Genomic DNA, 27,344 nt, shown 5'->3' on the forward strand with positions numbered 1-27,344 from the left:
CACTGTGTCTCAGCATTCTGGTCTATGAACATGATGAGTAGCAGGAGGTGTTTGGGAAGGCTGATACGGTATCACATCTCTCTAGGGAATCTCGCCTTCCTGGAATGAGTATTTCCAACTGTCCATTCCCTAACAAAGAAGAGATTGTGCGGAGCATGAATGACCTCACAGAACACACAGCACATTTCAGATGAGAAACTTACCCAATCTCTGTCTGTGGTGTGTGGGACAAAGACTGAGATAATAAGGTCTTACATTTTCCCCATGTTCCATAGTCATTATCCCACTTGGGCCTCTCAACATCCCTGATGCAATAGCCAGAGAAGGGGTAGTTATTCCCATTGTTAAAATGCAGATGGAGAAATTCAGAGAAGTGTGCTGACTTGCCTCCGGTCACACAGCAGGGAGTGGCAGAGCCCAGCACAGAGTCTGGGGCCCATCCTTGCTCAAGGGCAGTGGGCCCCGGCACCTACTCTCCAGTCGCTTTCTGCTTACTCTTTCTGATGGCTGGACTCCTCTTCAGTGTCTTCCCCAGTCCAGACTTATCCAGTGGAGGAGGTACAACACCTTGGTCTTTTAAGAAGCATGTACAGGCTGCCGCGTGGAATTGCTCTGAATCTGGGATCCGACCGACGGTGAGTTTCACCTTCTAAAACACCAGAAAGAAGAACATTAAATGACTAAAGATTATCCTTAGGACTGCTCATTTTCCGTCTCAGTCTGTCCTCATTCACACCCTTTGAAGCTGGTTTTGAAGAAAATCTGGGCCAGAGGAAGCCAGGATGATTTATATATTTGGGTGGAAGATGGATTTTTATTCTCTCGCATCCACTGGCCTGAGCCTTTAGGGCAGACCCCAGAGAATACCAGTGATGCCCAGTCAGTCCCGTTTATACCAAGAATTAAAAAGCCCCTTGACATTGGAGACTCCACACAAGACCTCCAGACAGGATCAGCCCCTGACAAACTTAGGCGGGAACTGAAGCTGGAAGGGCTGCTCCTGCAGTTGAGCATCTCCTCCCCTTTCACACACACACCCCCTCCCCCTCCTTTTAAAGTCTCACATTCTCTCCACCCCACCCCTCCTACACCATGCACACCCCAAATTCCCATTTCTCTCAACTCAATTTCATTCTCAAGGAAGGAAAGTAAATCTGCTTGGTTCAGCTGCTCTAAAGCATCAAGGGCCCTTGACTGCCCCTCTTATGGTTCCATATCTCCCCTCTTCCAGTATTCTTCTTCCTTCCAGGGACCAGCTATTAGAATTTTTTTTTTTTTTAAAAAGGACTGGATATCCGCTTTCACATAAAGAAATAGGTCAGGAATGGTAGAGGTGGACAAGCAGGGGAATTTTGTGATCTTCTAATAATCATGCTGGTGAACACCCCCTATTTCTCAGTGGCACTCTGAATGTGTTATCCAGGAGAAAGGGGGCAGGCAGAATGAGCCCAGGAGAATGGCTGTCAGCCCCTCCCAGGCCAGTGCCTGAACAATCTAGAACCTAGTACGGCAGTCTGGATAAACTGCAATCAGCGACTCCCAGGTGGAGCTCCTGGATCCGCTCCCCGGCAAAAACCCTCTTCTTGTCTTCAGCGCTGACGCCTGGATCTTTGGATCAGAGTATTGTTTGATAACTTTCAGAGGATTATATTGAACACTTGGTTCCAGCGTGGGTCTTTGGCAGAGGAAATCCATTACAGTTACTAGCTTGTTGGGTGGGACTCCTGAAGGCCACCTCTTTTCTACCACACAAACTCCTATCCTAGTCTTCAAAACCAAGCCAAGCATCTCCTTCTCTGAGACACCTTTCTGGCCTCCGTCAGATGGATTTACTTCATCCTTCCTGCACAATCCCACGGCTGGCTGTTCATGTCTCAAGGCACACACTATACTTGTACATAACATACCCATTTTCCACGCTCAGCTGTAAGCTCCTTAAGCTCAAGGTGAGGCCATTTTTGTAGCTCTGGGACCTAGTACAGTCCCCAGCACACCACAGATGTTCAACAAATGGTGAGTGAGTGAGTGAATGGATGCATGAGTTCTTTTCTAACACTATGGATGTATCTTGGACAATGCACTCATTCTTACCAAGTTTCCTTATTTAGACAGAGGGGGACTGTACAGTTTGTCTAATCAACAAGGTTATTGTGTGATGCAGAAGAGATAAACTCTCAGGACTGGAAGAAGTTTGATAGATTATGCAGCACAGTGGTTTCCAGAAATTTTAAGCCAAGGAACTGTTTCCTTGAGATGAGATAATAGGAAATTCCAACATTAAAAAAAAAAAAAAAGATAAGCATACACTGCTCCCTCTCTCTCACTGAAGCCCCAAACTCCATCCCTCTCCTCTCTCTCCTCTCCTCTCTTCCTGTCCCCGTCTTAGGGGTCCAAGAAGGGCCAACCATCTCATTTTAAAGAGAAGAAATTGAAACTCACTTGTCAGACAAGGAAGTGATTTTCCCAAGGTCATGTGGCTCATCCAGAAATAAAAACAGACCAGGAAAGGAATGAACATGAAGATCGTACTGACAGGGCTAAGCCTTTTTAAAACATGCGTGCTCAGGAGACAGTCACATGTTCTGTATAACTCTTACAATCACTCTGTGAGGAAGGTATGGCCGATTTCTGAGATGAGGAAACGGAGGCTTAAAAAGCTAAACCTGTTTGGCATTCCCCAGGCAACAGCAAGAGAAGCAAAAGTAATAGTAACTATGCTGAGCACCTAATACGTGCCAGTCACTGTTGTACACACGTTACATACATTATCTCATTTAATTCTCCGACAACTACTATTATCCTCATCCCCAGTTTAACAGAAGAGAAAATTGACGCCCAACTTGGTTAAAAGAGGTGAGATGTGACCCCTGAGCCTGTCTGAGTCCAGTGAAAACTCTTTTTGCCACTTGTCGCCACATCTGTGGTCCCAACCCCTGCTCTTCAGCCTCCTAACCCAGTGCTCCCTCAAATACTACTTTATATTTAAGAATTTTAAAAGGGTTCTAAAATAAGATTCTTGTCATTTATATGTATTGTATGAAGTGTGATTTACACTTATTATTCTCTTATTTACATGTGGTGGCTGAGGATTGAAAAGCCTCATTTGTCTTCAGAGCACTGTTCAGACACCAGCCAAGACCCCGATCTGGTTCCTTCTGGCACTGCCTCGCTCCGGCCAGGGCCAGCCAGCAGGACTCACCTCCCTCTGGGTAGACCGGCTGAGAAACAAGGAGAACTCCTCCAGGCTATGGGGCTTCAGGTCATTCACGGCCAAAAGGTGATCTCCATGAAAAAACAAGCATCCCAGGCGCGGGGGTCCGTTCCACTGAGACACGCTGCAAAGGGGGTGACAGCACCCAACACAAGTGTGAGCCTGTGCTTGCACAGATGGGGGCACACGTGGGCTCCTCACCCAGTCTGCTCTGCTGCTACTATCACCAGTTTTATTAGCTACGTGGCACCACCTCCGAAGTTGACGGACTCTTTTCTCTATTTGCAACATTCTTTCTTCTATCATTCCTCTTGGAGCCCGACCCTGCCTCCAAAGTCCAGCTCCAATCATACTGTCTCTACAAAGCCCTCCCTTTAGTTAATCTCCCCCGCCTCTGGGCTTCTATTCCACTGTGTGCGCACCTCACTTATTGTATATTTAAATAAAATACATTTGACATTTACTTGTTCATGTAGCTGTATCTTTCACCAGACTATGAGACCCCAGAGGTATGGTCCCACTGTAAAAAAAAAATTGTTTTTATAATGTAATTCCAAGTAAACAGAAGGTGCTCACTAAGTATTTATTGAAAGTGAGCACTTAATGATTATACAATGAGTATCTAATGAGCAAATAAATGAGTTGAGAGATGAGCAGGCTTGGGCACAGAGGTGTCCACAGTTTCAGTCAAGTATTTATTGAGGCTTAAGTTGGTGGGAAATTTGGGAAAATGCAAGCTTGTGATTCGTGCCCTCTTACAAACTTCTAAGACAATTGATGTGTAACGCTGACTTCACATGAACAAACTTTCTTCTCTTATAAAACCGTACTCTTCCATCAAAATGAATTAGAGTCTTTAAAAGGATAGAGAATCAAATAAACACGTGATCATTCTCAGGAAATTCTCCACCACGCGGTCTTTTGTGTCTGAATCCCTAACCAGCAGGTTTTTGGCTGGTGTCTGGAAGTCTTTGATCTTGGTACGCTTTTTTCTTTTAGACCTTAGGATCTTGTCGACCTTACTAATTTCATTCATTCATCAAAGAGTCAGTGCTCATTGACTGGGAATGAGTTCCTTGGACCACATGTATTTCCGACCACTTTTCCTCACCTCCAAAAAATCAGAAATTCACTGCTTTCTGGACGTTTGAATCCTCCCATATCTACCCACCTCCCAGCTGACTCTCTTACCCAACAAGATCTTATTTCTGCCTCAGCTGAAGACAATTTATGACAACAGTTAACACAACAGTTCGAGTTCTCTAGTCAGTTTTGCCATATACAGTGCTTCAAGAGACAACTATTGTCTTCATATCATCCAACCCCATTTATAATCAGTAACTCTCAAATCTCCCACCTACCATATCCGTCCTGCAGCTTCTCTGACAGCAAGATAGTTTACGATGTCATGAGGAGAAAGGAACACGTTCAGTTCCTCCACTTGGCTTTCATCAGGGATGTTACTACAAGATAAGACGTTTGTAAAAGTCAGGCAACTGTCTCTGGCTCTGAGCTGTACTTTGAGTGGACTTTGGCCTCCGACATCTAAGATAGTATTTTCCAGTTAAAGAGTGTCCAAAACATTTGGAGAAGAATATGAATTTGCCACTTATTAATGCCCTCCCCCCAACCTTCTTGGGATATGGTAATGATGGTAGACAACGGAAAAGGAGTTAAAAAAATGGACTAAATTAATTACATGTCACATCAGTTTGCACATTTCTCCACGGAAGAAGACACTGAAAAGAGTTAAAATTGAAAATAATCTCATCAAATGTTCTTGGTATCATTTAAAACTGAAATGTTTCCTCTCCTAGGTCTGTAACCAAACCTGCATGTCAATAATTTTACTAGTAAAAGCTAGGCGACATGCTACCCAGATCAGTGTGATCCAAGGTTCCATGACCTGAAAGAAGAGCTAACAGAGAATTTTTTTGTTTAAGTATTGGAAAATGCCACCCACAGCCCAGGGGACTGCTTTGTTTCCAGCTCTGTTATTCACTGTCCTTGGCCACCACATCAGGGAGAAGGGTCAGATTCTTGGCTGACTTGGAGACTTTTAGGAACTGCTTCAAAATTTGAATTCTGAGTACAAAAGGGATCCTGCCTTGCTCTAAGGGCCTGTAAAGTTTTAGAAATCAGAACTTTACTTGATTAGTACAGACAATTGCACAACAGTTAGTGAGGCCGACCCCTTCTGGTCATTTGTGGTCTGTGCTTCCATATTGGCAGGTGAGAGACAGGAGCCGGCTCCGGAGTCTTGTTCTTGCTGGTGAAGCTGCCCATTCTGGATCTCTGCAAGGGTCTGGGATTCCTCTTTGCTATCAGCGGACTCATGGGATGTCTCTTCGAAAAAACTAGAGGTTAAGAAGTTAACACAAATCCTTTTTTAGCATGTCTATTTCCAACTTTCCAAGGTGTGTGAATCAGATTTAAGTAGCTAACGGCCACATGAAAACTAACAAGGTCTTGAAGGATGGCCAGCCGTCAGGATCACAGCCCCGGTTAGAATCCAATCCAATAAACACTCCTTCTAAAAATGGATACGGAGTCAAAAATAGCCCTTTACATTGGGAGGGTTTGGAGACAGAAGGGAGAGTGTGAGAGACATAAATGCAAACTAGAAAAGAACTCCCCCAGGAGACAGAAATGACCTGAGAATGCCACTCATGGTTTTCTGTGGTTAGAAAAACCATTCTCACTTTTTCTTGTTTGGAGATGACTGGCTAATGCTTTGAATTTGGCCCGTGGTCATGCTTTTGTATTTTGATATCAACTATTGAAATGAACTGCCAGCAATTGTTCTTACAACAGTACATTAACTAAGATTAAATTTTAAAGTATGGCACTTTTACTTACCAGGATTTCATTGACATGTAAAGATGCTCGACTCCCTGGGAGATTTGGTCTGAATCTCCAGGTTCAATGGATTCATCAGAATTACTGGAAGCAATATTATTCAACTACAGACAAGAGAAATAGACGTAAGGATGCAAGCCTACATAAGGATGCAAGCCAGGTATGTTTTACCCCCTACATGATGGCTCTGGGCCCTGAAACAGTGAGAACATTTACCATTGGATGAATGGTGGTGCTCATTCTGGGAGACTGAACCAGCAAAGCTCTGGTCGACTCAAAGTCTCTTTTCTTCTCCCAGACTCCCCATGCTCCGGATACAAGTATTCTACTGGACTAAACTGCTCTTTATTTTTTTTGTTTCATCACTAGGCATTTAATGACATGAACTCTTTTCCCCCACCAGCTACTGGAGAATCACATCACCTGTCAAAGGCTCGGACACAGTGGAGAACTGGCCTCAGGCTACTCTGCTCACAGGCAACCAAGTTGCCTCAAGGGGCTGTAAAGGTCTTAGAAAATGCTGTCCTCTGGGGGCACTCAACCAGCCGGGCAGAACTAAGACATCTGGGGCAACGGTTTCTCAAAACCCCTAAAGGCTTTCAGTTGTCTCCCTAACAAATTCATCATTAACCATAATTGGAACACTTCACTCCCGTCAAGCCAGTCTTCCCACTCCTGCCCCTACAAGTGGGGCTCTTCTTGTGCCCATTTTCATGCTGGCTTCTTCACCTGGGGAGCCTCTTTTCTTTTCTGTCTAGTGAAGTTGCGTTCAGGACTCACCCGAAGTGCTGTAGCCCCATCTGACCACCTCGGCCACTGCCACCTTCTCTCTTCTCTGAACTTCTGCCACCCAGTTTTTTGCTTAATTTTTGTAATAGTCTTTTAGCTTAGTTTTATCTGCTGCACTAAACTTTGCATCCCATAAAGCACCTAGTGCTCATGTACAGCCTGCCTGCTTGTCTGGACCATCATGAAAGACTATTTGACATCACTGTGTCCCAAAGAACCCCAGCATGAAAATATTTGTGGCGAAAGAAGGGTCCTGTGGTCAAATGAGCTTGGGAAATGCTGCTTGTTGCATCCTGCTTGGCTACTTACAATGTGCCACTGAACCCTGAAGGTTCTGAGAATTCTGCACTTCAGAAGCTGGGGTAACTTACTTTGATCTGCTGTTTCCAGAACTTGTTTGAGCCCAGAGGCATCTTTTATATGAACGTATGTCACCATCTTGCCAAAAACCCCCAGTTTGGGAGATGCTGCACCCTTCCCCCCCAGTTTTGTCTTCCTACCTCCCATTTCCAATCTCTTCTCTATCGTCTCCCTCAAATATAGCTCCTGGGCGAAAAGCACTAGAAGATAATCTGGTCTGGCCACTTCCCAACTGACAAGCCATCACTGCCCCTTGTGCTACTTGCAGAATGAAGTCAACTTGGCATTCAAGAACCATCATGGTCTGGCTCTTTTTTGCGGTATTTCCCACAATATGCCACTCACTCATGCTAGGTTAGAGCTCAACTAAACTATTCATCATATATGTATCAAATGCTGTTTTGAATCTCGAAGATTTCTCCGACTCCAGGAGAGAGAAAGTCTGCCCTTTGTCTACGCTTCCAGAGCTTTGACCATGCCTCTGGTGGAGCAGCATCACGTGGTAACAGCTGAGACTGTGAGCTCTGAGTGCAGGTGTGACATCAGGTCCTTTCTGGCAGCCACCACGCCTAAGACAGCACACTGCCAGCACACAGAAGGCACTCACTAGGGGCTTCCAATTGATCAACAAACTGATTGGCACACACCACGCAATGTATCACCCAAGGATATTATTGTTTCCACTCATTGTTTCTGCCCAGAATGCAGACTGACTCCCCAAGGCAATCCCCCGAGTCCAAATTTTATCTATCATGTAAGGCCAAATGTCATCTCCATGGAACCTTCCCTGGCCTTCTGTCTGGAAGTCAGCTCCCCAATACCTACCATCCTGCTAGCACTCCAGGCATTTCACTAGCATCTCTTTTCAGTGTGCAGCCCTTTCTGCCTTGTATCATGGTGGGTTCCTATGAAAGTGTCAGCACTGTGAGCATATCCCCTGTGTCTGATTCACCTCTGGGTTCCACTGAACCCAGCCTAGTGCCTTAGGAACAGTGCCTGCCAGGGGCTCAGTAAATATTTGTAGGAGGAACAAATAAATGATGAATGGATGGAAGAGGTTACCTCTAAAAGGATAGTACGAGGACTAATATAATGGCTGTCTTCTTCTGTATCTTGGGTGGTCTCTGACAAGAAGTCATGTGGTAGATGAGCTTTTCCGAGTCCTGGAAAGCTTTGTTCTCTTAAATGCTGAAGAAAGAGATGAAGAGAGAATTAATGCTTTTTCTTTTTCTTTGCAAGAGACAGAATGAAATCACGTGTTTTCTGAAAAAGGCATAATAGATTAATCGGGTTAAGAACATCAGAGGATCTTCCAAGGTTACATCCAGAAGCACGCACAAATTGAACTTGACTCTTGAGTCTAGGTCACCACTAATGCTGTAAAAACATAAGCCCATCTTTCAGACTCTTCTTGACTGTTGGGACCTGTAACAAACCGTTCTCTCTAGTGGGTGGTATTCTAAGTCACTAAGCTCCAACAGAAGCTCCACCTTCATCTTTTCCTAGTAATGCCATCTGAGAAGGTAATTCACCCAGAGTCAAGACACTGCCCCTTTTCCCTTTCTGCTCACTATTCCTCTTTTGTGTTCGGCTCATATACTTCTACTGTTACCCCAGCAATGCAGTTCTGTAGTGTTGATCATGTGACAGTATGAATTATAGGCTTCAAGGTGATCTAGGTTCAACCAATGACCGCTTCCTGCCCCAACAGATACAAGACACTCCACAAAGTAGCTGCTTTGCATGGCAGGAAAAATTGTTATAAGTACAATTTAGTTCTTCCAAGAACAATGTTTTAGAACAAGGGGGTTTGAAAAAAACCCTGAATGTTCTCTAGGAAGTCATTGAAAGAAAGTGATTTAAAAAAAATAAATGTATTTAAGTTGTGTCCATTTTTCTAGCCCCAAGTTCATGGAGCCATTCCTGCTGAGTTGGGGATGAAGAAGGGTTCCCACTTAATTTTAACAACAACAACATCTCCCAACAAGGCAGGTGGTACTCTTAACTGGAGCTGATTGAAAAAGCACTGGCTTGATTGGAACAACTAGTATGAAAAGGCAAAATGACTAATAACATTATTTTTAGGGACACGGAGTATCGGAGTGAAAAGCAAGAAGCATTTACTGAAAAGTTATCCTTCTCAACCTCATTTCTTACCGCCTTTCCTACAAACACCAACCGAAGTGTTTGTCCCGGTGAATTTGACATGCTACCAAAAGCTTTTAAAATGGTTGGAGAGCTTCCAATGAGATAAAACAGGACGCTATACCCTATTAAGATGTGCTTGGTACCCACGGAAAAGGGAAAGGCAATGGTTACATCTCTAAGGAACAAAATAGTATCCATGGCAGAAGGAAAAAAATAAAAAAAACACTTAGCTTGTTTGTTAATAATATCCAAAGTTGGGAAGATTGCAAATCCAAGAGAGCTGGGAGTACAATTACAAATCACTTTCAAGGGGCAGATGTACTATGTTTCTTTCCTCAAATGGACTTCATTAGAAATGAAGTTGAAGTCTTACACACACACACACACACACACACACATACACACACACACACACACACACACACACACACGTACAAGGAGAAGTAAGATTGATCTGGGTAAATAAAGGAAATTAATGAGAACTCTGATTTTGCCTCAGGAGTACAGATGGTATGGCAGAAAATCAAGTGGTGTTTGTGGCATTTTTTTAGAGGTAATTTGTGCCCCGCGTGGAAAGAAAGGAAAAGGCTGCCAGCCAGTTTTTTGTTTAGCTGGGGTGTCCTCTGCCCGGCATACTCGACACACCCACTGAGGAGCAGTCAGAGGAAGGCAGGGCAGGCGGTGAGGCTCATCGTCGTGGGGGAAACAGACTAACTACAGGGTAAACAGTAAGGCTAAGAATCACTCTTAGGGTGGATGAGGCTTTGAGGAAGGCATCAAATACATTGATTTCTGAAGCATCAGCTGGTTCCCAGGCATGGCGTCCTGAGGAAGAGAGGGTTAGTAAGTCTGATTACCATGTTTGGAAGACTGTTTCTTGGTGTGGTGGGGTTGACAGCCTCCAGTGTCCTGGAAGGACTAAGAAGAGGGTTCGGGTCTGAAGAGGGCCTTTTACCACCCAACGAGAGCTTCTCCTGCTTATGAAAAAAAGAATATTGGAATCAGGGCATGATTGATCCCTTGTCTGGAATGAAGCAACAGCCTCATCACTGGGCACTCTGCTTCTAGTCTCTGACCACCAACATTTATACTGCCGGCCAGCATTCTCCTGCTCAGACAACTGATGACCTTGTCTCTCTCCTGTTCCCAAATCCTTAAGGACTCCCAGCCTGGCCTTCAGAGATGCCCTGAGTTTTCCTCAACCTAACTTTTCAACCCTGTGTCCCTCTGCACCCAACTCCTTGGCTCTAATCATTTGAGTCTCCTTGTAGACACTTGCTTTCCCCTTCTCCTTGGCCTCTGCTTTTGTCATCAGCATAGAATAACCTGGAAAATACGTCAAAACGGTACCTAGAGACCAAAGGTTCACTAATAAATTCTGTCCTAAGAACTTCTGTAAATTAGCAAAGGTTCTTATGAAGTAAATAAACAACTTAAAAATAACTAGCACTTACAATATCAAAGAAACATGATAATGAAAATACAAGACAGATGAAAAGTATTTTTATAGAAACCACTTTGGATTTATTCAAATGGTAGCTGTTATGAACCTTGAATAACAATGATGGAATTTATTATTGTTTCAGCTACAATTAAAAAATGCCGCAGTTAAGTCTCACTCCTACCCCAGTAATGAAAATCTGAAGTGTCTGTATTTTTTTAGCTCTCTTGTAAAACACGGAAGTATTCTTTTCTATTGTTAACCATAAAAATAACTAGGATGTACATTTTCTCACTTATTTTTTTTTCCTTGTATTAATGCCAGTTGCTAAGGAGGGAGAGAAAAAAAAGCTTGCATTATTTCCTTGGGAAAGAAGGCTGCATTCAGGTGCCCTGTTATTTTATTAGTGATGGAGAGTCACCTCTGTATTCCAGGGTGTTGCTTTCATATCCAGGCAAAATGATGACAAGAAGGAGACCCAGTCTTTAATCTTCTCCCTGTTGATAGGAATGAGCTTTCAGCTGGCATGTAGCAACAATAGCGCCTGCGATCCTTTTGAACCAGAGAGGGATTCTTTTATTAAGACTGGAACGGGCAGTGAAAGCAGTGGCACAGAAACAGGGCTTTTTCCCCTAAGCAGCTTAAACGCCCCCTGGCTCCTCACCACCTCCAGCTCACGCACTAGAATTAACCCTCCTGCCACCTCTGCGAGGAAAGCTCAGAGAAATGGAAAATCACAGTAGTAATCACAGGGTTGGGAGCTTTTGGCTTTGACACGGATTTCCTTTGTGTTCTTAAGCAAGTCCTTTAACCTGTCAGCGCCATTTTGTCCAGGTGCGCCTCCCTTGAGGGGATGCCTGTGTTTATGAAGGATGTGACTGAATGATTTTATATAGATCTCATCTTCTTTTCTATGGACTCTCACTACAACTGAAAAGAAAGCTTTTCGCCTTAGGGTTGATCTGCAGCAGATCAAGTTTCTTCAGACTTTGGCTTGAGCCTTTGCTGCCTCCTCCACACAGCTCCCTGCCCTGACTTTATCCTCTCTGTCAAGCAGATAATCATCTATGCAGGATCCATTAGGCACCTTGGCTAGCACTGGGAGCCCCTCTTAAAAACTGCAGACTCCTTCAGCAATGAGCATAGCCCCTCCCTAATATATGTAGCCTGTGCAGGTGTTCATGTATTGGGTCTGTTTCCATAAAATGCATCTGGGGTGATGGTGACTGTTATGGGTTGACTTGTGTCCCCTTCTAAATTCATATGTTGAATTTCCAACCCTCAGTACGTCAGAATGTGACCTTATTTGGAAGTCAGATTGGGTTGCTGCAGATGTCATTAGTTAGCATGAGGTCATACCAGAGTAGGGCATCCTAGTCCCACATGACTGGTGTCCTTGTAAAAAGGAGAAATTTGGACGCGGAGACATGCACGGAGGGAGAACGCCATGTAAAGACCGGAGTTAATGCTGCCACAAGCCAAGGAACTACCAGACGTTAGGAGAGAAGCCTGGAACAGCTCTTCTCTGGTCCCTTCAGCGAACTACGGTCTGTGACACCTGACTTCAGACTCCCAGCCGCTAGGACAGCGAGATAATAAACTCCGGTTGTTCCAAGCCACCCACTTTGGGGTACATTGTTATGGCAGCCCTAGAAGATGAACATTGTGACCTTTCAAGCTTCTTTAAAAAAAATAATGAAGACTGCCCAGATGGTGTTTGAGGTTGTGGCCAGGGGTTTCTAGTCAAAGCATGTTTATTGTTTATTTGTTTGTTTTATTCTGCACACAGGGACATCCTCTGTTATCTCACCACTTACCTGCTGTAGCTAATGAGGACATATTCCCTGTTAGGGGTTCTGATGGACATCACTTCATCAGGGTGGCATTTAAACATCTTCTGTACAAATTGCATTTTTTCCTGGCTACTTATGCCAACTTCTACCCTGGAATTTCTTGTAGATAGAGATAGAAAGTATGAAACAAATGCAAATATACAATTAGGAAGAAAACTGACTGGTTTTTATTAAGATGCAAACTGAATAAAAACTTCAGATCTGTTTGATCTCTACTTTGAAAATTGTCCAATAGTTTTAGAAACTAAATTTAGATCTGATTTATCACTGATTGTAAATACTTTGTTCAACCTGAAACTTAGTTCAAAAAATTCCTGTATCAGTTGGATTCTTGGTTCCACAAATTAACATGTTTTCTAATTTTTTTCTAATTTGCATATAATGTGTTAGTATTTCCTGTTATAAACACTTTCTTGATTGCACACGCACCGATCAATTTCAATGGAGCCTCGGTGATGATGGTCTTTGTAATAGGAAAGATTAAAGCCCTTTTCCCCATTCTTTGACAGAATGAAAATCCGCTTTTTCCAAGAGGCCTGAAAAATGAAAATATTTTGCATCCCAGTTAAATCTCTGAGGAAGAGAAAGGATTTAAAAAAAAATGCTCCTGAGGCTGGTGGGAGGCCTGTTAAATCTTCATGAATACTCACCGCAGAGAAGAAAAGCCGAGGAGGTGGTGATTTAATAAAGTAATCTTGTTTGCAGACTTCATTTTCATAAGAAAATGTAAATTGCTTGCCTAATGAAAGAAAGTGATAGGACTCAGTTTGTTCCCTGTAAATCTCTGAGAAGAACTGCTTCGATTGGGAAACTCTGCTTACTTCTGGAAAGGTCTTCAAATGATTCAGTATGGAAAAGAGCATCCATTTATAGGCCAGGAGAACAAAACACCCAAGAACCACGTGTGTGATTCTTATTCATCCACAGCCGGGACGTTCATTCAGATGACACTTAGAAGTTCTTTAATTCAGGGCACACCTGTCTGGCTCTCTGTCTCTGGAGTATGCCACTGGCTCTCCAGATGTGAGCAAAAATTGGTCTCCATTCTTGCTGAAGCACCAGGAGCAAGATAATTCTGCCTTAGCCCTTGGCTTAGCAAACAAAAACAAAGCCACCTGCTATGGAAGATAAGGTGGCAAAGTGGTTAAATAAGAGTTTTCCAAGATATTAACTGCTTCTCTGTAAGTACTGAAATGCATAGGCAGTTTTTAAATTCTTTTCTACATTTTTGAAAATGTCTGTAGAAACAAGTAATGCTTTCATTATTTAGAAAAACCACAATGTTGTTATAATAACACTTATTTAAAAAAAAAGAAAAAGAGATAGGTTTTGCTTTTCCATCCAGGCTGCAGTTCCATCCAGGCTGCAGTTCCATCCAGGCTGCAGTTCTGGAGGAGCCCTGGTTTTGTAAAAGACAGCCTTCACTAAAGAATTAGCGCTTCTTTATTAAGTGAAAACAGAATCAAGATTAGGAAGTACAGCTGATGAAGCCAGTATGCTCCTAACTAGTAATTCTCAGACAGCCGCCCTCCGTCCTCACCTTCCCGCCCTCTCCTCCTTCCGAGCAACTCTGCCTGCTCCCCCTACAGCCCCACCCTGGAAAAAAAAAAAAAAAAAAAAAAGAGGAGAAGAAAACCAGAAGGAAACAATATAGCAAAAACTTTTAGCTCCTTTATTTAATAGTTGTGTGGCTTTGGACAAACTCACAGATTAATTTATTGAACAAATATTTATAGAACACCTTGAATCATTAAATCTCCCTCCTTTTCCTCATTTGTAAAATTGGAGGTATAAAACAAAGAAAAACAAAGAGCATCGTAGCCACTGTAGTCGCTGACTGACAGTCTACCCTGAGAGGAATTCAGGATGAAAAACAGGATGAGGAGAAAAGGCAGCCTCTCCAGCAAGTGGTGTTGGGAAAGTTAGACAGCCGCATGTAAATCAAATGAAGTTAGAACACTCCCTCACACCATACACAAAAATAAACTCAAAATGGCTTAAAGACTTAAACATAAGACACAATAAACTTCCTAGAAGAAAACATAGGCAAACAATTCTCTGACATAAATCTCAGTAATGTTCTGTTAGGGCAGTCTACTCAGGCAATAAAAATAAAAGCAAAAATAAGCAAATGGGACCAAATTAAACTTATAAGCTTTTGCACAGCAAAGGAAACTATAAACAAACCAAAAGACAACCTACGGAATAGGAGAAAATATTTGCAAATGATGCAACTGACAAGGGCTTAATTTCCAGAATATATAAACAGCTCATACAACTTAATAACAAAAAACCAAACAATCCAATCCAAGAATGGGCAGAAAACCTAAACAAACATCTCTCCAGCGAAGACATACAAATGGCCAACAGAGATATAAAAAAATGCTCAATATCACTAATTAGAGAAATGCAAATCAAAACCACAAATACCTCATTGTAATTTTGTGTGAGGTCATTGTAGTTTTGACCTCACACCAGTTAGAGTGGCCATCATTAAAAAGTCCACAAATGATAAATGCTGGAGAGGGTGTGGAGAAAAGGGAACCCTCCTACACTGTTGGTGGGAATGTAGTTTGGTGCAGCCATTATGGAAAACCGTATGGAGAGTCCTTAAAAAACTAAAAATAGACTTACCCTATGATCCAGCAGTCTCACTCCTGGGCATATATCTGGAGGAAACTAATTTGAAAAGATATATACAACCCAATGTTCACAGCAGCACTATTTACAATAGCTAGGACACGGAAGCAACCTATATGTCCATTGACAGATGATAAAGAAGTTGTGGTGCATACACACACACACACACAAACACACACACACAGTGGAATACTATTCATACATAAAAAAGAATAAAATAATGTCATTTGCAGTAACAAGGATGGGCCTGGAGACTGCCATACTAAGTGAAGTAAGCCAGAAAGAGAAAGAAAAATACCATATAATATTGCTTATATGTGGAATCTGAAAAAAAGATACAAGTGAACTTATTTACAAAACAGAAACAGACTCAGACATAGAAAATAAATTCGTGGTTACCAGCAGGATAGGGATAAATTGGGAGTTTGAGATTCACAGACACTAACTTCTATACATAAAATAGATAAACAAGTTCCTACTGTATAGCACAGGACACTATATTCAATATCTTGAAGTAACCTACAATGGAAAAGAATATGAAAAAATATATATATGTATGTGCCTGTATGACTGAACTACTATGCTGTACACCAGAAATTGACACAACAATGTAAACTGACTATGCTTCAATTAAAAAAAAGAAAAAGAAAAAGATGAGGCTGGAGATGAGTCCTGCAGGACCTGGAGATAGGAGCTCATGGCAGAGTTTAGATTTTATTTTAAAAGGAATGGACAACACTGCCCATGGATTAGACTTGCCAAAAAAACCCACTGAAACGGTCTTATCAACCCTCTAGGTCTGATTTATAGGAAATACAGAAAACAGAGAAACACGTTAAACACCATGCCAGGGACATGATCAGCAAAATCCAGTCACTGGGGGAATTTATAGGACAACTTTTCAGTATTTTTAGCCTAGTATATATAATTTTGCCCCTGAACAACTCCACCAGGATTTCCCATAAATGTCTTTCTCTCATCGTTTTCTCTCAGATGTCCTGTATCACTTGGTAACACCAACATCTATCTAGTCTCCCCACACATGTATACTCATCAACACTCTTGAATACTTGAGGGGATCCCCCCACCAAGTCCCCGGGGTTCTTTCTCTGTGCAGCTCTTTCCTCTGTCCTCTGAGCTCCTGCTGCCTTGATCTCCCTGAACTCTCAGCTCTGTTTCCTCAGCTCAGGGGTCCACCTGTTTCCACCTCGGCTCCTCTTTCCTCTACTGTGGACTGGAAACTCAGTCAAGGAAATTGTAGGGCCCACTTTGTTTCCTATCTCTTAGGGATCCACGACTTTTATTGTTTATGATTAATGTCTTGAAAACCACTATTTTATATATTTTATATTTTTTGTTCATTTCAGACAGGAGAGTAAATCCAGTTCCTGTGATTTCATCTTTGCCTGAAGTGCTAAATTGGTCAGATTTGGCGTTTACTCTCAGGGCTAGGTCGAGGTTGGATTTGAAGCTATCAAGACTGACATTAGAGAGTCAATCTAGATAGCTACTGAAGCAGTATAGTGAAAAGCATATAAGGGTCTTGAATGAACATATTGAAATGTGTGACGGTCTTGAAGGCAATGGTGATAAGAACAGAGAGATGGGGTGGATCCAGGAAGTATTTGGGAAGTAGAATGGTCATGACTTAATGATTGACTGGACATGAGGGTGATGGAAGGGTGAAAGTTAAGATGACCAGAGAAAAGCTAGAGAGAGAACCACTAGAAAAAATTAGAGGAAACAGTGTCCAGTCCTTCACCGGGCCAGAAAAGGTACTTGTTTCCTCCCATCAGACTGGCAAATATTATAATTTATGGAGCATTGGGTAGAGTACTGAGGAAGTTCTTGCCTCAGTAATGAGGAATAATTAGCTCTGGGCTGAGGACTGCTCCAGATCCAACCCAGACTTCCAGATCAAATCTTAAAAGGATCAACTTGTTTTCAAGAAACTTAACTGCATTCCAGAAAAAAAGCTCAAGATTTACAGAAATACAAAAATATTTCTCAACAAGGTAAAATTTGCAAGATCTGGCAACCAATCAAGGGTTACCAGGCATGCAAAGAGGCAGGAAAGCATGACCCATAAGGTGGATAATCATTGCTCCATCAAAACAGGCCTAGAGTTGACACAGATGTTAGAATTAGCAGAGAAGTTCATTAAAACAGTTATTATTAACAGTATTTTAAGCATTCAAGAAGTTAGAGACATAGAAGATATAAAAAAAATCCAAAGTAAACTTCAAGAGATGAAAGCTATAATATCTCAGAAAAAAAAAAATACACTGAATGGGATCAACGGGACTGTCAAAACAAATGCAGAGTGGAAAAAGCAACCCAAAACATAAAAAGAGCCTTAGTGCATTATGGGACAACTTCACGTGACCTAATTTACAGTCATTGGGAGTCCCTGAAGTGGGGGAGGGAGACAGAAAAAATATTTGAGGAAATAATGCTGAAAATTTTACAGATTTAAAGAAAACTACAGTAGAAATCCAAGCAGCTCAGGAACCCCAAACAAAAATATATGAAAAAGATTATAACAAAGCACATCATAGTCAAATTGCTCAAAATCAGTGATAAAGAAAAACCTTAAAAACCATCGGAGGGAAAAAAAGACATAATGCATGCAGAAGGAAAAATAAAGATGATGTTAGAGTAAGTAAAAGAATGTATGACTATATAAAAATTTGTTACAAATGTTCACAGCAGCTTTGTGTGTAATGGCCAAAGACTGGAAGCAACCCAGATGTTCATCAGCAGGTGAATGGGCTCACACATTGTGAAATATCTATCCAATGGAACACTACTCAGGAATAAAAAGGAACTCTGGAAATATGTAACAACGTGGATGAATCGCCAAAGAGTTGTGCTGAATCAAAGAAGCAGAAGGGAGTTCATACAGTACGATTCCACTGTGTACAACTCTAGTAAATATGAACACACTCAGAGTGACAGGAAGCAGAGCGACAGGGAGTGGGGCTGGGCGCCAGAGGGAAGGATGATAAAACCGGAACGAGAAGACTTTAGGGAGTAACGCATGTGATTACTGTCTTGACTGTGGTGATGGTTTCTTAAGCACATATGCACAAAACTTATTAAATTGTTTACTTTCAGTATGTGCAGTTTATTGTATGTTAATTACACCACACTAAAGATATCTTTTTAATATATGAGCAATTCAAAAAGCAAATCTGATGACACTGCTCCTGTGCTCAAAGTGCTTCAAGGGTTGCCGGTAATATGGGGTCAAGTTCTAGCACAACATAGCACCGCAGTTCTGCAGCCTTGTCCTCCCCACCCCAACTCCACCCATCCTACTTCACAGCCACATCCTCCTCTAATCCATCCTGCCTCTAACCCACTTCATGGCTTTCAGTCACGCCATCCTTTTCTGCTGAGATGTGTTCTCTTTTCCAATCTCTTTTAAAATCCTACACATCCTTTAAGGGTCCAGCTCAAATGCCTTCTCCATAAAACCTCTCTGGATTCCCACAAATCTGTGTATTCTTTTTTTCTTCAGACCCTACAGCATTTTTCACTTATTTCATGATTCTTATCGTAGCCTGATTGCTTACTTATTTTAACTTCCCAATATGGCTACTCGAATGTGTTTATCTTAATTTCCTAATGAAATTATAAGTTCATTGAGGGGGATGTCTCTTACTAACCTGTATATTCTCTGCAAAATGACGCAGAGTGACTTACTAATGATAGGTGCTTTGAATAAATATTCAAAATATTTATTTTTGAATTGAATTGGATCGCTTGATTTCTAAGTTATTTCATCCTAAACTTGGTGCTTCTGACCAGTCACCTACAGTGAGGAATGTGAACATGAAGCTAGGACATCTGTATGATACCCCTTGACCTATCCCCACAACAAACCCTGATAACAATTTAGGTCATTTAACCAAGTGAGAATTTCATATAAAATTAAGGAAGTATTCTCCAGTCCTTTCCCATCTATAGTTTGCTGTTAGTACCATCTCCAAGCAACAAATGGAACATTTGGTCCATGAAAATCAGAAAATGCCAAATTTCTAGATAAGTGAGCTCTTACAAAATAATTCATTGAATCTAATAGCCTCTGCTACGTTCGCCACACCAAGAATCATTGTCCCAGAATGCCACCCATTATCCTTACTAAAACCATCTTATGTGTCCTGGTTCGTTTGATGGAAATTGATCATTATTTTCAATAGAAAGTTTTTTCCTTTCTTAAAGTATGCCCCCTGGCTGGTGGGGGAGGGTATAGCTCAAGTGGTAGAGCACATGCTTAGCATGCACAAGGTTCTTAGGTTCAATCCCCAGTACCTCCTCTAAAGGTAAACAAGTCTAATTACCTCCCATCTTCCAAAATTAAAAAAAAAATACAATAATAAATAAATTTTTTAAAAAAGTATGCTCCCTGGGTACCTGGACTCTTCTGAGGTTTGGCTTCCATAAAGGCTGTCTGTTCTCACCTGTCAAAAAGAAGGGTGAAGCATTAGTCCTCAGACAACAGGATGCTTCACTGATTAGCCACTCAGTTACCAAGGATCAGGATGGTGCTCCCGAATGTTGGCGAGGTGGGTTATCAGCTCCCCCCTTCCCATCTGCCCCTGAGGCTGATAGTAGCCATGGTAACGAGGACCTATCCAAGCAGCCTGTGCTCACCAAGTGGCAGTTCCAAGGAGGTGTTGCCAGGATGACTGAAGGAGCCATCTTCTCTGGCCTTTCTCTGCTCCTGCTTCATAAGTGGTTCTGACAAGAGAGCCCTCGGGGACAGCAACACCAAGGAGGAGAGACAAGAACAGGGCAGAGGGCAGGATGCTACCCACCAGCTGCAGCTGAGAAAGCATTTCTGGCCAAAAGGAGGCCCAAGATAAGCCCTTCTCCATGCCAGGAACTCACTTTCTCCAGAGGGAACCCTGAGTGCCAGGGCCAGGGCATATCTCTGTTCTTAAGTTGCCTCAGCCACTTGAGTGACCTGTTTCCAAGGCTACCCAACCCTGGGGGGGGGGCGCTGAGGCTGAAACTGACACAATGAAACTGACTCTAGAGGTGGAGCCCTTTCCTGGACAGATCTGCTGGCGATCCCATGACCGACACAGGGGCCCTGCAAGAAGAGGAATCCCACGGGATAGAAGGCCACAGGGTCGATGATATCTTTGAAACAAAAATGTGTTGGTGGCTAGTTTTTACCTTGAATTAGTAACACTCTCAAAATAGGAGGAAGCAGTGAACGGAGCAGTCCCAGGGCAGTCCCAGTAAATGGGAGGAGGCAAAGGGCCCTCCACCATCCAATTGGCATGAGGTCATGCCTTCTGTCTCCTGAGTTCTCCCTTTCTCCAGTATAAAGTCATTCATTCCTCCTAAGGTATGAATGACTCACAGCCATTCTTTATAAATATAGATATAGTATCTATGTATAGACATAGATATGTAGTATACGGAGATGAAAGTCTTAAGGTTAAGACCACCTTGGTGAAAGCACTGGGCCACTGAGGCCAAAATCCCCTGTTCCCAGGAAGAGGGAAGAGCATTTCTGCACAAGGATGAGGAATGTATCCTATTTAAAATTTTGCCCCCACCCCCTGCAAAAAAAAAAAAGGATGTTTAAAAAAAATTTACCCCTGAGGTTTTGCTTCAAATCCATGAGGTTCTTTCTAATTTCAGGGATTTCATTGCCTGAAGCAGAACTGGGGGCCAGTGGTTTTCAGCCCCCTGCCTTACTCTTCATCTATGCACGTGGGACTTGGCCATCTTTCCCAAAGGGCATTTAGCCTAGTGAGCTATGGAGTTCAAAGATCAGATCAAAGACTGTGCAGGACAGACTAGCTGAGGGTAATATATTTTAAAGCAGTGTGTTTCCTGCAAGCTCTTTGTTAAAAAGCCAAAAATCAATTTTCTTGATAAAATAATTATCTGTTAAGATTTTACACTTTGTAAAATGTGTTTGGTTACATGATTTGTAACCAAATTTGGTGTCTCAGGGCTGTCCCCCGTGAGAAAACTCCATTTGAGAGAGGAAGAGGAGACTTGGGCTGGGCCCCACAGGGTCCCCCACATCGCCCCACACAACAATGACACCCACGCTCCCTGTGCACTGTGGATGGCTAAGAGAACTTTGGAAGACATTTCCGGCTTCCCAATGTCTGGGAAAGGCCCCAAAATTCTGTTTAGGAAACACTCTTCCCACTTTTTTTTATGTTTTTGCTTTTTTTTTTTTTTTAACCCATTGTAAAATGAGATGACAGGTGAGGCAGTAGGATGTGGTGGTTTAGAGGGTTAACTCTGGAATCTGGGTTTCATGTTCACCCTCATCAGTTATGAGATGTCATCTTGGGTACATTATAACACCTCTTACACCCCTCTTTCTTCATCTGTAAAATGGAAGTGATAATATCACCATCCTCATGGGACTGCTGTCAGCATCACTTGAAATAACTTGGCAAAGAGCATTCAGTATCTTCTAGGCTCAGTAAGTGCTACTTTGTGAGGTGGTTTCCAGCTCAGATAGTCTACGATTCTCTGGTTATTTAATAATGACTAGCATGTATTGAATTCTTAATACATTCCAAGCACTTCTAAGCAAAATTTGTATAATAGATTTCATATACATATATATATATAGTGGATTATAGCTATATATAATGGATTTCATATAATATATAAATATTTCATATTATCTATATTAATTTCATACTATATATATGAAATCCAGTGTATGTATACATATATATGAGATCTAGTGTATAAGTTTTGTTTATATAATAGAAGCAATATTATATTATATATTATAAATATGAAATCTGGTGAGATTTAACACAGCAATGAGATACAACAATACTCTAAGGTTTACACTGTTTTTCAATGATACAATATCCGTTTTACAGATGAGGGAACTGTAACCAGAGAGAGTAAGCAATTTGCCTTTGATCACATAAATAAAAAGCAGAGCTAGAATCCTAACTTGAGAGCTGGCGTCTGAACTACTTTGCCCCTCCTTTTATTCACGAGAAGAAAAGAATTAAATCTTTTCATAGTTTGGCTTTCCTTTCTCGTCAGTGCCCCCAAACGAAAAGCCTTTTAGGTTTAGCTCTTCGATCTTATTCGGGGAGACTCTACACCACTCTCCTGGCCTAACCTGTTATTGGGATGAGATCTGTTACGTGTGATTCCAAGAGGTCCTAGTTCCCTCTGTGCAGCCCAAGAAGATGATGAAGAAAGAGCCCATAACAGCAAGTCTTCTCAATTAAGCATCCAGATCACCGCAGCCTTGAGAACCCAAACCAATCACATCGAACAGTACTTACCGGAAGCCAAGGAGTCGCAGGTTGAGTTCTCAGCAAACTGTCCTGTCCCTGGGTCTCCTGGACTTACTCTGCTCACTCCGAGCTCTGAGGATTTAAACACAAGCTTTGTTTGAAATGTGAACCAACGGGAAATTCCCAAATTTCTATCTTCGGGCAGATTTTATCCTTGCCCCGAGCTGAAGGAAGCTGGTGACCCAAGGGAAGTCCGGGGCTCTCATTCTGCGTGTGGTTTGGCACAGAACCGCCCCTGGCACTACAGTTGTGTAACAACAAAATGAAAGCAAACAAATAAAAAAACTTCCTGAAAGACTTTGAACCATTTCATAATGACTCTTATTAAATACAGTCTTGACCTCCTGCAATGATGGCCGTTGAAGTAATTCCTTTGCTTCCCGCTCATCCATATCCTCCCAAGGTCCTCCTGGAAGATAAGAAGGATTCCTTTGTGCCAGATGAGGAAACAAAAGACTGGCTCCTCCGACACACTTGTACATGCCCAGGGTCTCCAGGAAGATGTATTTATTTATCCGTGATGGAGTGGTCACTGCCAGGGCAGCACTGGGCAGGCTCTGGTGCAATCCTGCACAGCCACCAGCAATCCTTCAAAACCAGCAGACTGCCGTGAATGGTCATTCTCAGAGGGCCTTCGGTATATTTTCACTTATACTGAATTGTTTTTAGGGGAAAGAGCGAGTGGCGAATGGATTTTATCTTCTTATGAAATCACCTTTAGAAGTAAAAGTACATAATTTTAATCTGTCTTCACTAGTGGAGGTGGACTTGAGTCAGCTCTGCTAGGTTTTTCACAGAGTGGCTTAGGCTGGTAAATTCTCTGAGTCTGCTTCCTCATCTGAAAAATGCAGTGGATAATGCTGACCTCACAGGATCTTTTCAAAGATGAAGTAAGATTTCACCATCACAAGCATGTAGCCCAGTGTTGGCTCCACGGTAAGCATTCAACAAAGCATTCAGCAAAGGTTATTTCTCTGTTTTCCCCTTTTGTACCCTATGGAGGATACAGGTATTACTGGTTCTTTTGTTCAGCAAACCTTGCTGGACTTCAGATATGTGGAAATAATCAATTTTTTGTTCACTTCCTGCTCAGGACAGGTTTTGCTTGATTTAGGAGAAATAATTTCTCGGAATGTATTTCTTTTTCTGTTTCTTCAGGTCAGCGTTTGACTTCTCTGGAAATGGTTTTTAGTACCTTTATATGTGGTCTTTAATTAGACATTACTAGTTACTCCTCTAAGTAGTTCATAAAAAGTGTGTGCTGATCTCTACTTACTTGCGAACTGTAAAGCCATAGACAGCCTGTTGTCATAATCCAGAGACCTAATCAAAACGGGGAAGAGAGAAGATTACTTTCAGACTGTGTTCCTTTGGACAGGATATCTATAAACCAGTTAAACAGAAAATGGATTTCCCACCCATCCATCCATCCGTCCATCCATCCACCTATGGGTCTGTTCGCCCATCCATCCACCCAGCCCACCCTGTTCTAGGCTTTTTTGATCATAAGGTTCTAATGGTGTTACAAAGCTCTTTGAAGAAGCAGCCTAATACACCTTAGGGGTGCCTAGAAGAGTTAATTTGTCCTGTAGATGCCACCTGGAAAATAAAAAATTGGCAAGCAGGCATGAAATACTAAACGTGTAAAAAGTAAACAGACCTATGAAATGCAAGCATAGTTTCCTTTACTGTCTCCGGTGACCTGTAAACAGGCTAATGGTGAAACGCCTGTTGCAGAAAAGCAATCACCTGTTCATTTAAAATATCAAGTGAGTTATTCCATGACTTTGCCGATTGCTCTTCTCTGTCATGAAAGGGCCCCTTAGCTCTGCTGCCGCTTAACCAAAACACAACTGAACAGTTTATATTACATGACCTTATGTTTGTCGGGAACTTTTCTTTTACATATAATATCTCATTTAATCCCAACAATTGTGCGGGATAAGTATCATGATTCCTCAATTTTAAGAGGAGGAAATTGAAATTTGGAGAGAAAAAAATGACTTGCTCAAAGTCAGAGACCTAGTAAGTGAGCACCAGAAATCAAACTCTGGTCTGTCTTGGCTATTAAGCCTACACATGACTTTTTGTACCGTATACTGTGTTGGATCCAAGGCTGGGATCCGTTGGCCTGGGCTCTTGGCCTGCCCTGCCACCAACTGTGTGACACTGCATAGGTTTCCAGCTCTCTGGGCCTCATAACCCCATTGCTGTCCCTTTGTCAAAGAGCTGTAAGTACCCATTCAGTCCTGATTATGACCATGCCCTTGAAGCAAAGCCAACGACTTAGCATGCAGGCTGTCTCACTGCATGACGCATTCTTGTTCTCCATGTGGACAGTGAATATGCCTTTGCTGATGTCCCCAGTGAAGGGGTGACATCAGTCACATCACTTCAGGTCATCCTTGCTGTACCTCTTCTTTGGAACAAGGAATCCGACAGAAGTAAGGAGAAAGCTGTACACAGATAAAAAATAATAACAAGGGTGACTTCTGGACTGTGTTAAAATGATAACAGACTAAAATCTATTTTCTATCACCTATTTGGTGGTGGTCTGAATCATCTTAAATTTGTAAAGAGAATAGGGCTGGTAATATAAAGTATTTTATATCATTCTGGTCTATGATTGGATTTGAAAACTGTTACACAGTTTGGATTGCTTTGGGCTGCAAGTAAAAGAAAAAAAGCACTCAACAATAGCAGCTTATAATTTGCTTGTCATACTTCGTGTGTGATGTCTGAAGTAAAGCAGTTCCAGAGTTGGTCTGACAATTCATTGATGTCAGAACATTGAGTTCATGTCTCTGATTTTCTTGGTCTTTTCCAGATGGCCATACATTTGCAGTCAGAAGAATCATGTTTTCACAAGATAGCATCTCAAGCAGCAGAGAAGGGTTGAGGGAAAAGGAGGGTTCTCTTTATGGACCTTCCACTTTAAGGAGGAAACTTTATCCTTCAAGGCTTGCAGAAGACTCCCCCTTACATCAAACTATACAAAGTAGGTCTTGTGTCACCTTCAAGACCAATCATTGGCCAGGTTTCCTGGGCTGGCTTGGACCAATCATGATTTTTTCCCTTACCATCTAAACAAACCTGAGGTACAGTGAGCCAGAAAGTCTGTTGTGGACATCATCATTACCTGGCCCCTGCCTCCCTCTCCAAGATCACCTCTGAGAACTCCCACTCATGTCTCTGCCCTCCAGGCACCTTGAACTTGTGTACACACTGTTCCCCTTCTCTGATTCATTCTTCTCCCAACTCTTCACCTGGCTAACTACTACTCATCCTTCAGATCTCATCCAAATATCACTTCTTAAGTGATTCCCTCTCTCCCTCAGACAAAGCCAGATTCTCTTTTGATACACTATCATGGTGCTCTGTTAACTTCAGAACACATTTTCCCATTTGTAATTTTGTATTCATTTGTCTGAGTATTTGATTAATGTCTGTCTCTTCCTCCACGAGACAGTAAAATCCATGAGGACTATTAATTTTATATCTGCTTCTGCTGACTGTTGTACCTCCAGTAGCTGGCGTAAATGCCTCTCCCATGCTTTACTTACTGTGTGCTTACTATGCACAAGGTGTTATATTATGGATCAATAGATAAATGAAAAAAATCAATGTCTTTTGAAAGCTTAAAACTTGGCCAGGGAGATCAGAGACAATGAACATTAATACTCCAAAGATAATCACTTCTATTTCACTTTCATACTTCACTCTCATGTCCACACTTCGGACCTGATAGTTACCCATCCCTGTCTGGTCTTTGATAACTTTAATTCTGGTATCTCACCTTCTGACTGCAACCTCCCATCCTTCCACCTTTTCTATTTCCTCACTTCAACCAAACTTGTTCTTCAGCCTCTTCAAGCCCTCAAGATTCTCAACCCTTCCTCATGCTTTCACACGTCTTTTGTGATCAGTGACCTTTTCCAGCTGAAACTACCGTTCCCTCAACCCCTTGTCAACGGAGGTGAGCCAGCCTAGGCTTTGTACAAGTCTAACCACTGATTGGATCAGGGTGAGCACGTGACCCTGGGGCTGCCTGTCGATTGGTTGCCTGGTGGTCCATAGAGCGACATGACACAGAGTTTTGCTCAAACGTGGCAGTGGCAGTTAGGGAAGCCTTGTCGAAATTCCAAGTTACTCTACATATGATTCTCTTTGGCATTGATCTATTTTCTTTGTCTCTTTTGCTCAGTCCTCTACTTGCATGCAATCCTTATGTTTCTGAATCCCCAGAGTTCTTTTCTTAGACATTTCCCCACTTTACAAGTATTTCTTAACATTGGAAGTGTGGAGGGTCCATTGAAGTTGGTGACCATAAATCTGGCAAGATTCCTAGCTGCCTGATGTGTGATTTCTCTTCGGTGGTATTGAGCTGTTCAGGAGCAGACATGGGGGAGCCAGGTGGCGAGGTTCATTCTGGGTTAGTGTTTTTGCTGGAGAGATGACACAGAAGAACAAAAAAGTAAACGAGCTTAGGATACTTGCAAAAGAGTGCTCAAATAGATGAAATATGGAGTCAGAGGGGCATAAGGAGGGAAGAGATGATAGGAGGGGCTCCTGGGGAGAAAGTATTGGTGAGACTGAAGAAGATGGAATAAACAGGCCAGAAGGGTAGGAGGTGGTGTTTGGAGAAACATGATTGAGTTGACGATCTTAAAAGCAGACCAGCTGCAGGAGGTGAGTGGCTGAGCTCTAGTGTAGGGAAAGGTCAGTGGCCA

General features: G+C 42.3%; 1 protein-coding gene across 4 annotated transcripts; it reads right to left on the bottom strand.

Annotated features, from left to right (window-relative positions):
* Positions 1–235: 235 nt before the first annotated feature.
* On the bottom strand, positions 236–22,831 carry PLEKHS1 (pleckstrin homology domain containing S1). 4 transcript variants are annotated; one of them, XM_010969833.3, is made up of 13 exons: positions 22,603–22,831; positions 19,721–19,767; positions 13,312–13,400; positions 13,091–13,197; positions 12,626–12,760; positions 11,230–11,305; positions 10,225–10,341; positions 8,282–8,407; positions 6,071–6,174; positions 5,404–5,568; positions 4,573–4,674; positions 3,200–3,335; positions 236–649 (listed from the first exon to the last, which is right to left on the bottom strand). In XM_010969833.3, exons 2-13 carry the CDS (start codon positions 19,746–19,748, stop codon positions 470–472), a joined length of 1,365 nt encoding a protein of 454 aa, XP_010968135.3. In that variant the 5' UTR covers positions 19,749–19,767; positions 22,603–22,831; the 3' UTR covers positions 236–469. The 4 variants fall into 4 exon arrangements, with proteins under 4 accessions (XP_010968135.3, XP_010968133.2, XP_045362541.2 ...); XM_010969831.3 differs by having other exon boundaries at positions 5,362–5,568; XM_045506585.2 differs by having other exon boundaries at positions 10,225–10,344.
* Positions 22,832–27,344: the final 4,513 nt, after the last annotated feature.

Source organism: Camelus bactrianus, chromosome 11 (genome assembly GCF_048773025.1).
Source record: "Camelus bactrianus isolate YW-2024 breed Bactrian camel chromosome 11, ASM4877302v1, whole genome shotgun sequence".
In the NCBI taxonomy this organism is placed as follows: domain Eukaryota; kingdom Metazoa; phylum Chordata; class Mammalia; order Artiodactyla; family Camelidae; genus Camelus; species Camelus bactrianus.